The following is a 17,078-nucleotide window of genomic DNA, read 5'->3' on the forward strand; positions in this document are numbered from 1 at the left end:
TTGCATCACAAATTTCCTAATTGCTCCAGGAAGTGCACGCCTGACAAAGAGGCTTCTCTGTAAACATCTTTTGTTTCTGATGTCTTTCACTCCAGTAAGCATGAACCGAGCACCCAGTACAGAACTTTATAATTGGTCTTCATTTTCTGAATAGCCCCCGTCCATTAGGCGTTAAAATGTAGACATACTTTCCCAGAGTAATGCCAATTAACTGCTAAAACTGCTGCTCAGGGAATGTTAAATTCAGTAACTCACTAAATGGTCTTTGACTTTTCTTCCTAATTCTTAACAAATACCTTAGATGCCTTCAGTGTTCTGGGGTTGTGAGAGAGCTGAGCAGTGGCCATCGTGAGAATGAATCAGGATTCGTTCAACAACTCCAACCTGTTAAAAAAAAATTAGAGATTTTCCTAACATAATACTATCTTGTTTTTCCAAAGACAGAACTGAACTCTAAAACCTAAAATTAAAATCAAGTACAGTTAAGAACCGACAACTCCTCAGACTGTCCTGTCACGAGACAAATTTACCAAGCTCAATTTTGAAAATACAAAGGGAGAATGAAGCTAAAATAGTTCTACCTGGCCCTATCAAAAATTACAAAAGTGAATCTGAATTATAAAAATTCTTATTTTGAATTTTCCGAACAAGAGCTATATAAGCTAACTGTAATTTTGCTAACCAATTTTAATAACCATTTGGGTTTCCACTACAAGTTTTTACTAAATCTGGCATAGAGTCTCTGCATTAAATTTCACCAACCCAATAAAAACTGCAAGACAAATTATTCATTCCTAAACACATTCTCAGAAGAAAAGTAAGTTATAAGTCACCTAAACACTCAACAATGTGTCCCATTCATCTTTGTTGTTCCCTCAAAAAGGAACCGTCTTCCCGTGTACAGCAGGGCTCAAAACAGTTCTTAGGTTAACTTGGGATTTGTTTACAAACTCAAAACCCACTCAAAAATAGTGAGGAGATGGAGAATTAAGACCCTCATTACTGCAGGCTGGAATGTAAAACTGCATGCAGGTCCTCAACTTTCTAAACAATCACACCAGTGTCCAGCATTTCCACTTCTAAGTATACAGCCAACAGAAATAAACGGGAGGAAGGGGCAGGGAGGGCCTCCAACACTCGTGTGTCCACTTGCACAGCGGCGTTCATCACAGTCAAAGGTGGAAACGATCCAATGCCTCATCAGCAGACAAACAAACAAACAGCCAGGGGCAGTGGCATCTCAAAAAAAAAAAAAAAAAGGAGCAGATAAACGGATAAACGAAATGTGTTTTATGATATATTTAAGGGCTACTCTATCTTTAGAAAAGGATGAGATTGTAGTAACATGCCACGATGTAAATGAACCTTGCAAGCACAATTCTAGGTTAAAATAAGACAAAGCCAGATTCAGAAGGACAAATACATGCTCTCATGAATGAGTACCTACAGTAAGTTAAGCAAACATGAATAGACAGAAAGTAGACGAGAGGTTCTCTAGACTCGGGTGGGGATAGAAGAAATGGCAGCTCGTTGGGGGAGTGTCTAGTCATGATGATGAAATGTTCTGGAAACTATAAATGGGTGGCAGTTGTCCCCTGATAGCTGAGCATTACTAGACTATCCATGGAGAATGGCTGGCACGATCAGTTCCCCGTTATGCACGGTAAATCACAATGAAAAACGCTATGGAACTGGGGAAACCCACAACTATACTGCTAAGTCTGGGAAAACATTTTAAAATGTCCTACAAGCTAGGAGTTAAAAGTGTACTAGTCACTCTTTTTAGCTTCAGTTGAATTATTTTTAAAGTAAATCTTCCATTTTCCTTCTGAAGGCCTTAATTTTATCTCAGTCGAGGCCTTACTTATAACAGCTCCTTTAAAGAAAGTCCATTCTGGATCACCCTGGGCAATCTGTCACCTGTTATGTTAGAAATTAAGGCACAAATCTGGAAGATTTTTGCAAATAAGAGGTTAGAATTATTCGGACATGGTGCCACAAGGTGGTGACAGAGACTAGTGAATTTAAGAGACTTAAACTGTCTCTTCAAAAGCACTGGGGACACTACTACAGCGTTTCCACATGAGATCTACCTCGTGGTCCTGGGTAGTCTTTAAATGCTGTTTTCCTCTGTTGTCGTTAGAGTGTAACTGTCACATCTGACCCAGAACACCTCCTTTATATTATAAGAAATAAGGAAGGAAAAAAAGGTAGGTATAAGGGCTTTTTAAGCTCCAGTTCTAACTCATTAGTATATAACCTCCTACAGGGGAAACAATAAATATAAGGAATAATGGTTTTTAAATCACTTTCTATGTTGGGAGGATTTTAGCCAATCTCTTTACAATCACCAGACATTCCCAATGCATCCACCAATTAGACCACCACGTACAGTTAGGCACCTGCATTTTTAGAATATATGGGTGACCCATATTAAATTAATAGTACTGAAAAGCAATTCCACTAGGGCTGTTGAATCTGAGCAGGGATTAAAAATATTTATAAAACAAGTAAAATTAAATTTTATGCAACATAAATGGATATGTAAGGAAAGGCAGTCAACAATGCAATCTAGCAAAAACAGGCTTTGGAGTTATGAAATCTGTGTTCAAATTCGAATTCTGTTACCTAGCAGCTATATAACTGATTAAATTAATTCCTCTGAGATCTGGTTTCGCTTTTTTTGTAAACATAAATACAGATCCAATGTTCAGGTCTTGCTTGCTGTCCATCTGGAGTAGTAACATAGGCCACGGGTTAAACACATGGGCTTCCTAACAAACCTGCCTAAGATCACATCGCAGGGTACAGTTCACTATGTAACCCTGAACAAGATGTGGGCCTCAGTTTCTCCATCTGTACAGAAAAAAATGTAACAGTGACTACTTCAGACATTTCAAGATTAAATTTATTAAACTAATGTGGTATTTAGAACAATTTTTGGTGTACACTTCATTAAAGGTAAGAAAGCATGTTTGCTTTTAAAACAAAACAAAACAAAACACCTGTATATTAGTCTTCATCCTCCTCGTGTTTGCCTGACTCAGCTGCCCCTCCCACCGTCCTCCAGTCTTTTCTCCCTGCCTCTGTTCCTCCTGCCATCATGGTATTCCTCAAGTTTCTGCACTAGTAGTCTTCTGTGATTGATTGATTGATTGATTGATTGATTGACTGATTGATTGATTGAGGCAGGGCTTTCCTGTGTAGCCCTGGCTGTCCTGGAACTCCCTCTGTAGACCAAGCTGGCCTTGAATTCACAGGAGATCTGCCTGCCTCTGCTCCCAAGTGCTGGGACACAAGTGTGCCACCACCACTCAGCTTTTTTTAAATTTCTAAACACAGCCACTAAACAAATAAACTCCCACTATTTCAATTACTGTTTCTAGTCTAGTGATTTGTGTGTATATTCTCAGACCTGGTCATTCTCATGAGTTATTGATCTATGATTCTGCCCATTAGACAATTCCCACTTTGATGTTATTAGCATATCCAAATGCAAATTCTTTCCCCTCAAACCCTCTGTTTCCTAGCAAATGACATCATCAAATACTTAAATCACTCAGTCTGAAAATGTATGACTCAACTCTGCCCTATTTCTTTGTTCAGTCAACTTAGTACTTCTCAAATGTGTCAACTGCTCACTTTCTCCACCGCTGTTGCCTACTAATATTTGGGGGAGGGGGATCTTCTCTCATTGTTATTGAGGCTGCTACTGTTGTTTTTACAGGATCTCACTACATGGCTCCAGCTTCCTGAAGCTTGCTCTACAGCCCAACAGCCTTGAACTTGACGTGATTCTGCTGCCTCCACTTCTCAAATGCTGAGATTACAAGTGTGTACCCTCGGGTTGGGGATTTAGCTCAGTGGTAGAGTGCTTGCCTAGCAAGTGCAAGGCCCTGGGTTTGGTCCTCAGCTCCAGAAAAAAACAAACAAACAAGTGTGTGCCCTCACACTGGGCCTGTCATCTCTACTTCAGATCAGATCATCCTCATCTTTTGCCTGAATTGTTGCAACCACCCGTCTGCCTGTTGCTGTACTCAACCATCTCTGTTCTATGTTTTCAGCCAGACTTTCTTCATTACAACCTTGATATATTATTTCCAAACTGAAGCCCTTACATAGCTCCCCAACTGTCATTGTTTTGAATATGCTTGGCCCAGGGAGTGGCACTATTAGGAGGTGTGGCTTTGTTAGAGCAGCTGGGTCACTGGAGGTTTAGGCTTTAAGACCCTCATTCTAGCTGCCTACAAGTCAGTCTTCCACTAGCAGCCTTCAGATGAAGATGTAGAACTCTCAGCTCTGCCTGCACCATGCCTGCCTGGATGCTGCCATGCTCCCACCTTGATGATAATGGACTAAACCTCTGAACCTGAGAGTTGCCTTGGACATGGTGTGTGTTCACAGCAGTAATACCCTAACTAAGACGCCAACTACCCTCAGAAAAAAAAACTAAACTCTTTCCCACCGATTCAAGATTTGCCTCATAACCTCCTCGATCCTTTCCCCCGGTAATTTGTATGTTCCAGTCATCTGTACACCTTTACTCTCTCTGGCTTTCAGGCAATATTCTCCTGGCCTGACATATCCTCTTCTTCAAATTACTACCTATCTCCTGAAGATGCTTTAGTTTTTCAAGGAACAATACCCCGATTTCTACTACCACCTCTACCACGTTCAAATTATGTCCCCATTACAATACATAGTATATTATATCTACTTTGTGTATGTGAATACCTACTGTGAGTTAACATAAGAATAACATTATGGGCTGGAGAGATGGCTCAGTGGTTAAGAGCACTGACTGCTATTCCAGAGTTCAAATCCCAGCAACCACATGGTGGCTCACAACCATCTGTGATGGGATCTGATGCCCTCTTCTGGTGTGTCTGAGGACAGCTACATTGTACTTTATAATAAATAAATAAATCTTTTAAAAAATAAGGGTATATCTGTTGAGCTTGTTTGCTTTTTTTTTTTAATTTTTTTTTAAGTGCTCAGCTTCAATGAAAGTTCCTGTCTCAAAAAAATGAGGCAAAGGAGCTGGAGAGATGGCTCAGTGGTTAAAAGCACAGACTATTCTTTCAAAGGACCCAGGTTCAATTCCCAGCACCAACACGGCAGCTCACAACTGTCTGTAACACCAGACCCAGTGAATCTGATGTCCTCTTCTGACCTCTGTGGGCACTAGGCACCCACATACATAAAGCAAAACATCTATACAAGTTAAAAAATAATAATACAAATACGAACATTTTTAAACACTAAGCAAGCGAAGAAGATAATAGCCATTAACATCTGACCTCCAAATACACATGCATTTCCAGGTGTATGAAAAGACACATGTGCACATTAAGTAAAATGTGCCGGGCTGGGATGGCGTACACCTTTAGGGCGGCACTAGGGAGGCAGGGGCAAGTGAGCTCTTTGAGTTGGAGGTCAGCCTGGACAACCAGGGTTACACAAAAACCTGCCTCAAAAAGAAAAAAAAAGGTAACAAAAAACAAAAAATGCTAAAGGAAACTGAAGATTAGCAAGAGAATTTAGTTTGCCAAAGTTCTCCGTGAAACCTTTTATTAAGAGTACTTCAATAAATTATTAGCCACCATTTTAACGAATTCCATTTGTCCCTGATAATTCTGCTACTTCATGCTTGCTCGAACTAAGTGGTTCCTACTATATTAATTGGGTATCGGTTCATACTTTTTGCTTTTTAAAATATTTTTTCATGCTATTTCCATTAATCCATGTATTCAACGCTTACTGTGCAATTGCACTGTTCCATATAAAACATGGCTTTTGCCCCCAAGAAATGTGTGGTCTGATGAAGGAGGAATTAAGCTATCATCTTAATAAAAATCTAAGACCTTTTAGGGGCAAGAACCACACTTACACTTTGCTTATCTGGTGAGCAGACAATGTACTGCCGGCCCATTTAATGCTCATATCGTGTGTGTACATCTAAATTTAGATTCCACATATGAGGGCAAACGTGGTTATTTGTCTTTCTGAACCTGGCTTATTTCACTTAACTTAATGATCTCCGGTTCCAATTAAAAACATTAGAGCTAAATCGCACAGCCATTAAAATGGTGGAAATTCAAGGTCTAGCCGCCCATTTCTCCCCACCACATCACCACCACTTTGTTTAAGGTGTGAAAATTTTCACCATCCAGAGTAGGAAACCATGTTACCTGCAGCTTCCGGTCCTACTTGGCACCCCCCCAACACGATTATACTTCCACTCTGAGGGCTTTCGAGTTCCACGAAATACTTCCAAATCAAACCTCTCAATTAAAAAGAACAAAGAAGTCTGAACTCGAAGACCACAGAACCCACCCGAACGCCTGTCTCTGGAGACCCCAGAGTGTGGACACGCGGTGAGGCCTTCACCTCAGCCGAGGCCAACGGCTTTTCCCAGCATAAAGCCCGCCCCTTGGCTTTACGACTTTCCGACTTTCCGGCCAGGCCACAGGAGTCTCTTCATGAATAATTCGTAACTCTTAGGTTTACCCCTTAGCCTGCCTGGCTCTACCTCATGAATATGCAAAATAGGGCAGAAGGCAGCCCGCCCACCCGGGCTGTGGGCGGGGCCTAGCCTACCCGGGCTGTGGGCGGGGCCTGCATTCTCTTGCCCTAAAAGTAAGTGTAGGGAGCTCCTGGAACCTTCGAGGGACTGCTGAATGTGTGAGGACCAGAACTGATTGAGGGGAGGCACGGTGTGGCTGATGGGGCCAGTACCCCTGATGGGAATTCTCCAAGACCCGAGGCAGAACTAGTATCCCTAGCTAGAGCCTGGAAAGGCTTGGGCTCAACCAGAGAGCTTTGCAGTCCTAGCGCACATCTTTTATCTCTTTCCTAGGCTTGGACCCCAATGTAATCTACTTCACAGTAGTGTTTAATTATGCGGCTAAAACTTGGCTATATTAACTTTTCTTTGAGCTTTGCCAATTTTAGCCCCGCCTCCCCTGATCTTTACCTCTCCCTCTCTCCCTCTCTGTCTCTCTGTCTCTGTCTCTCTCTCTCTCTCTCCCTCCCTCCCTCCCCCCCCCCCTGTGTGTGAGTGTGTGTGTGTGTGTGTGTGTGTGTATATATATATATATATATATATCGCACGCATTCAGGAGAGCTTTCAGAACAATTCTAAGTTCCATAAGCCTCCGCAATGGATTTCTCAAGCCTCTAAAATGAGTGAAATATTTGACAGCACTCATATCTCCATTGGAAAGCAAAAGAGAAGGGAGAGAAGGAGGAGGACAAAAAGGGAAATTTGGGTTGTTGAGAGCATGAGTTTAAAACATAATGAGCAAACTGAATGAAAAAATACATATAAAAAAGAAAGGACATGACTGGGCCTGGGTGTGGTGAAGAAGATGTATTGTAGACATAGCCAGAGGCAGAGACATCCGGGAGAGCCCAGAGTGGACATCATCATGGGTCATGTGAGGAGAGGGGGTGGTATGGGAAGGCCCAAAGAAAAGGGGTAACCAAAATGGTTGGATTATATAGAGAAGAGCCATCCAGCCCCTAGGGGGAGAGTTCAGGGTAGGGGGCAGGGTATGCCAGACAGAAGGGCCCTGGTTGGATGGAGGGATGCTTGGGAGAACCTGATGGCTATGTAAACTTTAGTATGTTAAAAAGGGACCTCAGCCATTTGTCCCGGGTTTGAGACCTAACAGAAACCACAATCCAGATTTTAAAAAAATAGTCTAGCTTTTTTCAACCCCTGCAGTACTCCTCCCTCCAATCTTGACACTCAAGACGGTTTCGAGACTGCCGGCAGTCCCTCCAGAGCAAAATCCCTTTCTAGTCCAGATCTGCTTGGATCCTGTACTTTCCAGAAATAACAACTTTTTATTTTGTTTCTAAGATCCTTTCCAGTCTCGAAATTAACTTGTTTCCTGGCTGGACCATCGGCCTCCCCTCTATGCTGCCTGTCTGTCTTTGTTCTCTACTGCTGTAGTAAGGACAGCATAACCAAAAGCAACTTGGAGGGAGACAGGGTATATTTTATCTTACAGCTTACACTTCATCGTGAAGGAAGTCAGGAACTCAAGCAGGGCAGGAACCTAGAGGCAGGATCTGCGAGAGAGGCCACAGAAGAATGCTGCTTACTGGCTTACTTCCTCATGCCTGCTCACCTTGCTTTCTTACACAAGGCAGGACAGCCCACAGCAGGCTGAGGCCTCCCACATCAGTCAAGAAAGTGCCTCGGCAGACTTGCCCACGGGCCAATCTAACTGGAGGTACCTCTTCCAAACCAACACTGGCTTCTGTCAGTTTGACCCTGCGTATGTGTGTGCTTCTATGCATGCACGTGTGTAACAAATCAGGACACTGTTCTAATTGTCATTTGCCTTGCAGTCAGAACTCAGCAACCACCATAATGTTCAGAGGCCTTCTTCCTTGCCTTTACACTAATGGCCGTGTACAGAGCTATTTTCTTACACTTTTTATTATTCTATTCCTTTCGTGGCACTTAATAATGGGTTTCATTTCTTTCTTAACCTGTTCTTTCTATCTAGGATGTATGTGAGTGAAACGAGCTTCATCAGAAGATCTCTGGGTATTCAGTTTAGCGCCTGGCAAATAGTGGGCACTCGACAAGCATTGGGGGGGTCAAACGTGCTGATGTGTACCTGTGATTCTCAGCCATTAGAGGGGTTGAGACAGGAGGACCACTCTGAGTAGCTTAGTCAGGCCCTGTCAATCAATCAATCCTTTCTTTTCAGTGCCGAGAACAGGGTGCTCCTGAACACGTTGCCTGTGACGTCTCAGGTGCCTTAGTCACGGTTAAGAGCAGAGCTGAGTGGATCGAGTCTCCTGCCATCTTTGTTTTCTTCCTTATAAGGTTAAACTGAGTGTGGCCGTTTAGTGCTGCCTGTGTGGCTTCTCATCTCTATGCTCTGATGCTATTTTATTTTGGTTTCCAAGGGAGCATTCAGTAGGGTTATGGTCTGGATCTTAAATGTTCTCCATACACTAAAAGCTTGGTGGCCAACCTGTCATACCGTTGGGAGGCGGTAGAACTTTTAGGAGGCAAGAGTGGAAGGAAGGAAGGAAAGAAGGAAGGTCACTATGGGAGGGCTGGGCCATAGCTTCTCTTCAGCTTCTCTTCCCTTCCTGGTGCCATGACGTGGGTAAAATGCATGGTCCCTGTCATGGTGTGCTACCTCCCCTCAGGCCCAGAAACAAAAGCACCAACCAAACAGCAGAAATAGTGAACCGAAACACATTTGTAAGCGGTTTCTCTCCAGTACTTCAGTCACTCATGTGATGGAAAACTAAAGTCAGTGGCCGTGTGGTTTACAGGAGGCAAGAATCCTTCCTTGGAGCTTAGGGTAGATTAGGAAGCAGTTCTGGAGTCCTAGGAGTTTTAGCATCATAGAAAGGAGAAGCCGGGGGTTGGGGATTTAGCTCAGTGGTAGAGCGCTTGCCTAGCAAACGCAAGGCCCTGGGTTCGGTCCCCAGCTCCGGGGGAAAAAAAAAAGAAAAAAAAGGAGAAGCCAAATAAATGATTAAGAGAGTCCAAGTTTTGAATGAAGCCTCGTGTGTGTGTGTGTGTGTGTGTCTGTGTGTCTGTGTGTGTGTACATGCGCACAAGCATGCACGTGTATTTACACATATATTTATGATTGCCAACTTGGCTGAGCTTCTGAACTTTCATCCTTTGGCAGCTAAAGAGAAGCCAATCAATATGAAACAAACTCCCAACTGTAAGGTCCAAACACAAAACCCTTCTCCTTCTGACCCCATCCTGTCAACCTACAAAATATGACTTCCTGTGTATGTGGAATTTACTGTGGCCTTCGTGCCCACTCAGAGTTGCACATCAACCCCCGGGGCCCTTGGGGCTAATTTTTCTGACTGGTAGAGGATCTCCAAGTGGATTGAATGCTTCCAGGAAAGCCAGGGCTTAATGAGCTGAAACAGGAAGTGACAGGAGGTGACAGGAGCTGTGAGTGTCAGGCTGATTGGTGCTTGCTTGAGTGCCCAGACTAAGAAATGATGTCAGGGGGGACATCGAATCCTCCAGCAACATAGAAATAAATATCTGGCTACTTGGTTCTGTCTTCTGCTGAATATCAAGTTTTGATGGCGTGTAAAATGGTGTTTCTTCCTAATCACTTAATATGGGAAGTTTCAAATAAAGAGATAGTTTTGAAACTGGCGTTCCATGGTTGGCCCTGGGAATACCTGCACTAGTGGTAGAAAATGAGAGTTACCAAAAGGTGATTTTGAATTCCAGGGACGCCCCATTGCAGGCTCAGCCCAGAGAGGTTGTTCTCTTTCCGGAACTCACACTTAACCAGTGATGATTATGTTGTAGTCTCTGACTGAGAGGGTTTGTAATTTAAGACTTAGAATTCTCAAGATCTTAGCACAGACGGAATATAATAGCGTAAGAAACATGAAGTAGGCTTTTAAAAGATCTTTTCTGATTAAGGAAACAAGCGTCTAGTTCGCTCCTGCCAAGAAAAAGGCTAAGCAGCTAGAAACTGAGCCCTCACAGGGGAATGACCTACATCACTTTGGGGGGGGGGGAGACAGTAACAAAGGCAGCGTTGGGGTGTTTGCTGGATAGTCTTCTTCCTGGAAAGCTGGGTCCCCGTGGGTCCCCTATTCCTTGTGCATGCACGTGTACACGTGTCAGTGTGTTCATGTGGATACCTTAGTTAAGGTTTTACTGCTGCGAACAGACACCATGACCAAGGCAAGTCTTATGAAGGACAACATTTAATTGGCCTGACTTACAGGTTTAGAGGTTCAGTCCATCATCCTCAAGGTGGGAGCAGGGTAGCATCTAGGCAGGCAGGGCGCAGGCAAAGCTGAGAGTTCTACATCTTGATCTGAAGACTCCTGGCGGAAGAATCCTTCTAGGCAGCTAGGACTAGGGTATTAAAGCCATACCCAGTGACACACCTACTCCAACAAGGCCACACCTTTAATAGTGCCCACTCGCTGGCCCAAGCACATACAAACCATCTTACTTGTGTGCATATGTATACAAAGACCCCAACACTCTGTCTCAGGTATCATTCACTCCTCAGGAGTCATCTACCTTCGTTTTTTCAGACAAGGCTTCTTGCTGGCCCGGGGCTTTCTAATTAGGCCAGGCTGGTTGACCAGCAAGCCCCAAGGATCTACCTGTCTCTGCCTCTCCAGCACTGGGGTTTCAGGTATACACCGCCACATCTGAATCTTTTTATGTGGGTTCTGGAGATGGAACTGGAGTGTTTGCGTGGCAATAGCCTTACCGACTAAGCTATTTTCCCACCCCAGGAGCTGTGCTTTCAAATGTGCCAGGTACTGTGTTATCTTCGGTTCTGTGAAGACCCAGCATGGAAGGTTATGCAAGAAGAGGAGAACAGAGAGGAGACCGTACTTTCTAATAATTCGTTGATGTCATCCTTACTTTGATGAAGACTGCCTAGACACGAGACACATTGAACTCATATTTTGTTGTTGGGAGAATCTAAATCCAAGTGATTTTTCCGGGACGTACTCACATTAGGCATAATACGATTTATCTTTAGAAAGAAATATTGTAAATGTCCTTATTTGGTTACTTATTACTATTATATCAGTGGTTGTTTTTGTTTTTACAGTTCTGAAGATTACACCTAGGGCCTTGCACATGCAGGACAAGCACTTTATCACAGAGCTATATTCCCAGGCCTTGTATTATTTTAGTTTTTGTTCTGCATGTGTGTGTATGTGCAGGTGTGTGCATGTAGTTTTGATTCTGCCTGTATGTGTATGTGCATGTATGTGCATGTGTGTGGAAGCCAGAGGTTGAGGTCATATGTCTTTCCCAATTGCTATTCTCCTTATTTTTGATACAGTGTATTCACGCATTTATCTGATTGGCTGGCTAGCGGGCTGCTGGGATGGATCCTCCTACTTCCAGCTCTTCAGTGCTGAGACCAAGGGAACACATCACCGTACCCAGCACTTTACGTGGTGTTGGGGACGTGAACTCATAAGCCGTCTTCCAGCTCTGATTTTTGAGACCCAGTTTCACTGAGGTAGCTAGGCTGGCCTTGAACTCACTCTGTGACCCAAGGCAGGCTTTGAACCTGCCACTGTCCCCACTGACCCTCCCAAGTAGGGAGGATTACAGGCTTGTGCCACCAGGCTTACATTTTAGTTTATTTCTCTTCAGTGACTCAATTGGAACCATTATCTTTTTGTGTGTTACCTTTTTATTTAAGTGTAGTGTGCATGCATAAACCCATCTCCTCCTTTGCTGCTTTATTGATGTATTTATGGAATTTATTGATTTGAAGTGTACAAATCAACAGTGCTTAGTTTAGTCACAAAACTATAACCATCACCTCCTACCTAATTCTGTAGTAATCTCATCGTCTCCAAGAGGAAGCCCGGCTTACGGGCAGTCGCTCATTATTTCTCAGAGATGTCAGCTCTCTGATAGGAAGGAATCACAATATGGCTTCCTTTGGCTTCTTTCATGCAGTCCAATAATTGAAATATAATTTTCACCCTGGTAGCACATATTCCTTTGGAAACTAATATTCAGGTGTACACAACATTTTGTTCGAATATCCAATTGATGTCATTTTGGTTGCTTACACCTTTTTGCTGTCCAGAATAATCCTGCTGTGAACAGGAATGTGTGACTTTTCCTGTAGGCGGGTCCTGGGCGCTGGAAAGCACTAGTCCTTCATCACCCACCGACAGCAGCAACTCCGTCCATCTGTGTATCGCCCTGCTGGTTTCTCTGTTGGTTCTTCTGTGTTATAATTGTGCTTTGCTGTGGTCCTACTGTGCCTTCACATGTGACATGATGCTAAAGCATGTTTTAATTTTATTGGTTATGTGTATGTCTTTGAACTTCTTCTAGTTGGCTCGGTTCTTCCATAGCTCCTTGAGAGCTCTTCAAACAAGACTTTTGAGTTGATTGTCAGGTAAACTAGATCTCCGAAGATTTATCTTGGTCTTTTGGACCGTGGGTCCCTGTCTTCCATATGCATTTTCTTGCTGGAGCATGACCATTTGGAGAAATACCTTGCCTCAGCGGCCTTTACAGATGTCCACAGTCGCCCAGCTGGAGGCTCTTTGTGCCTCTAAACTGCTTTTTCTGGAGCCGCATCTCTCGTTGCTTAAGCATCCCTGTTTTGGAAGGGTCTCCAAATTCGAGCTTCTTGCTCCCCCTGGCGTCTGCACGCAGTGCTGCAGCTAGCTGCGTAGGTTCTCTGATGAGGACAGAGCCAGCCGTCAGTGTCTCCTGCGGTATTTTAGGTGCTTCTGAGTTTACGGCTTGCACTTAGAATCAGACAAGATAAAATCAGTCCTTGGGAAGGGCCTCAGAGAGCCAGCTAGTTGGGCATACTTCCATTCTTTCCTTCCAAAAGAAGAAACAAAAACTGGGCACTTTTCCTGGTCGCACGGAGCTGTCTGGCTCATAGGAAGCACACGGAAGACGTATCTGAGTTCAGCTGCTCTTGCCCGTGTGCTTTGCTGGGTTTAGTGACTTCCGGTGAGGTTTCGGAGTTTTTATTAAAGCTGTATATTGTGATAAGGTCAGTGTCTCTGGTCTGCTGCTTCCTATTCTACGATCTTGCCATCCTCGCTCTAGATTCTTAACTTTTGGAGTTGTGGTATACTTATAGTACGGTGAAAGCTGTAAAATTCCTACCTAAAAAAAAAAATAAATAAACATACATAAAATGTGAGATATAAGCCAGATATGGTGGTTCATGTCTGTACTCCCACCACTTGGAAGATCCAGGCAGAAGGCTCGAGATCTCCAGGCCAGCCTCAGTTACATAGTAAGTTGGAGGTCAGCTTGGGATAAGTAAGATTCCCCCACCCAGGATGCACGTGTGTGTGTGTGTGTGTGTGTGTGTGTGCGCGCGCGCGCGCGCGCGCGTGCAAGAGAGACAGAGACAGAGACAGAGAGACAGAGACAGAGAGACAGAGACAGAGAGACAGAGACAGAGAGACAGAGACAGAGAAAGGAGAGACACGCATTTGGAGAGTGTTAAGTTCATATACGGGAGAACATTCCTAAGCATGCGCTCTGATTTAGAAACCTTGGTAGTCTGAACAGTGAAGAGTTAAATCAGCAGGTTCGAGGTACTCAGATTACACATTCAGAAAAGGCCTCTCCCTTCACCAGCACTGGAAGAAGACAGCCTCTGGAGCTTTGAATATCCTGCCAGAGCCTTTATCTGCCTAGGGCCTCGGCCTCCATGTTCTGCATTTGGTCCCAGGAAGTTATGCTGACATTGAGACCGACAGTGGTCATTTAATAAAGATTCCCCCCGACTGTGTGAACTTCGATAAAAATCCTGGACTCCGAGGCTCAAGAAAGCTTCCTCCTGAGTGACACTTGGTAGATCGTTGCTGAGAGAAACAAGTTCTCTCCCTGCCATCAGCAGCGGACAGCTGGAGGCTTGTGCCTGATTTCTTCTGGACTTTGCCCGTGACCCTTTTCCCATTATGACTCTATTCTCTACCCCTTCGTTGTGATATACTTTAATATAAGCAAAGCAACATTTTCTGAGCCCCACAAGCAAATTACCTTATCTTGGGGACCATTTACACTCTAAATCATTCACGCTGAGGTGGCCACCCTGCCAGGCCCTCTGCAGGGCGTGGCCTTCCTATCACTCAGCACTTGCAGCATATGGAAGCTGATCCCAAGAGAACATGACTGTCTACGCGCTATGAAAGTCCAGGGATTCCAAGGTGAATAGGCTGAGACCTTGGTATCAACCTCCCCAGCTAATGTAAGTGGTAGAGCTCTGCATACGGGTTGCATCCTAGCCTTCTTGTTGCGTCCAGTTTTTCTCGCTCAGCACATCATTCTACTGTAGACCCCGCCCCCTTTGCCTGGGCGGGGCACGCTCCAAAGCTACCAGTGGATGCTGAGGCAAAGCCCAGTGCTGAACCTTACTGCCAGCACTTTTCCTGGCAACTAAGCGCCTCAAAGCTGCGCTCGGAGGCAGAGCAGCAACGCGAGCACAGAAATCTGCTCTTTATCATACGTTTTAGCATCTTTCCCCTATGGAACGTGTGATTTATTTTTCTTACTACCTCAAGAGCCTTCTTCACCAACTTCAACCCCCCTCCCCCAACTTCTGTCTCTCTCAGCTTCTCTCTCGGACCTTTCTCAACAGAATCAGAATCTTGTTTCTCCCACTCTGGTTTTGGAATTGTATGGTCCCGTGCTTTTGTGACAGGGTCTCACTCTATAGCCCAGGATCTCCTGGAAGTCACTCTGTGTAGTCCACACTCAAATTCCCAGCAGGCCTCTTGCCTGACTTAGCCTCTCCAATTCTAGGTTCACAGGCCGCCCTGCCTGCTCCTTACAGTTGCGTCTTCCCAGTCTGTGACGTGTGTTCTCATTTTTCTGACAAGGTCTCTTGCTGTAAGACCATTTTTCACGTCCAGCTCTCAGTTTGCTCACATTGGTCCAAGGGAAGGGCCAGGGCCAGGATGCAGCCTCTGCGAACGAGTGTCTCATTTTCCAGCACCATCTATTAAGAAGACCCTCCTTCCTCTCACTATCAGCACCTTTGTAGAAAACTCACCGCCTCTGAGTGTGTGACTCATTTTTGGCCTCCGTAGTTCTATTAATCTATATGTCTGTCTTACTCTCCTTCTGATTTTAATTTCCATGCTTTTACAGGTAAGTCTTGAAAATGTATAGCTTAGTTTCTCCAGTTTCAATCTCTTTCTTCCGGGTTGCTTTGGCTTCCATAATTTTAGAGTCGACTTGTCAGTCTCCGCAAAATGACCTGCTGGGATTTTGACTGGGTTTGTGTTGAACCTTTAAATCGATTGGAACAGTTTAATATCTTAACAATTCAAGCCTTTTAATCCACGCGCGTGGATTATCTCTCCGTGTATTTATGTTGTCCGTCTTCGGTTCCGCTCAGCGGTGTTTTGTAGTTTGCCTTGTGTAGGTCTTGTGATGTTTTAATTAATCCCTGGATGCTTCCTCTATGTTAGCCGGCACTGCTAGCACTGTTTTTCCTTCATTTCAACCTGTAGCCATTCTTTCCTAGTATAGAGAAGTCCAATAGATTTCGAATTTTTATGCACTTTGTATGTTTTTATTTATTTTTTTTTTTAAAAAAATGGAGACCAATGAACTCTGAACAAGCTGAAGTGGCCAAAGGGTTTCTTATTTTCTTTCTTTGAACTCGGTGCTCCTTCAATTTCATATTCATATGTGTCTGTCCTCTATTTTAGCAAGCACAAAGATATCCCATAATGCTTAATATTTGACATGGAAAAAGCCCTGCGTTGTAAGTATTTTTTATCTCAGTTTAGAGATAAGGAAACAGAAACCTGGAGCAATGGACTAATTATCAAACCTCACAGATAATTAAGTGCCCGGGACTGGGAATGGATTCTGGTGTCTGGCTTTTGAGCCAATGCTCTACATCAGAAGTCCTGAGACCTTTTGGTATCTGGACATCTTCATAGTCTTAACAATGACTGAGGCAGTGTGTGCACAGGGAGAGACTGTGCGGCTGGGAAATGTTGATTAAGTAATTTTGGTGGACTTAACCACCAGATATTTTCCCTTTAAATAATAGTATTTATTATCCTATATGTTAAATATATATTTTTACATTTCTTCTATTGGCTTTTTTAAAGATTGGTTTATTTATTTATTTGTTTATTTATTTAATGTATGTGAGTACACTGTCGCCGTCTTCAGATACACCAGACATCGGATCCCATTACAGATGGTTGTGAGCCACCATGTGGTTGCTGGGAATTGAACTCAGGTCCTCTGGAAGAGCAGTCAGTGCTCTTAACCACTGAGCCATCTCTCCAGCCCCTATTGGATTTTTTTAAATTTATATTTCAAATGTTATCCCCTTTCCCAGGTTCCCCTCCAGAAACCCGCTATCTCCCCTACTTCTATGAGGTGTTCCCCCAACCACCACTCCCTCCCACCTCTCTGCCCTGACATTCCCCTACACTGGGGCACGGAGCCTTGACAGAACCAAGGGCCTCTCCTCCCACTGATACCGGACAAGGGCCATCCTCTGCTACATATGTGGCTGGAGCCATAGGTCCATCCCTGTGTACTCCAG

General features: G+C 44.0%; 1 protein-coding gene across 2 annotated transcripts in view; it reads right to left on the minus strand.

Annotated features, from left to right (window-relative positions):
• Hormad2 (HORMA domain containing 2) overlaps positions 1–6,409 on the minus strand; it is an 85,561-nt gene extending 79,152 nt beyond the window's left edge. For both annotated transcript variants that reach the window (XM_032916862.1, XM_032916861.1), the window contains exons 1-2: positions 6,192–6,409; positions 297–384 (exon numbers count right to left, since the gene is read on the minus strand). In XM_032916862.1, the coding sequence (XP_032772753.1) occupies positions 297–347 (51 nt within the window). In that variant the 5' untranslated portion in view covers positions 348–384; positions 6,192–6,409. The remainder of the gene's footprint in view (positions 1–296; positions 385–6,191) is intronic.
• Between the last annotated feature and the right edge of the window lie 10,669 nt (positions 6,410–17,078).

This window comes from Rattus rattus, chromosome 11 (assembly GCF_011064425.1).
Source record: "Rattus rattus isolate New Zealand chromosome 11, Rrattus_CSIRO_v1, whole genome shotgun sequence".
Classification (NCBI taxonomy): domain Eukaryota; kingdom Metazoa; phylum Chordata; class Mammalia; order Rodentia; family Muridae; genus Rattus; species Rattus rattus.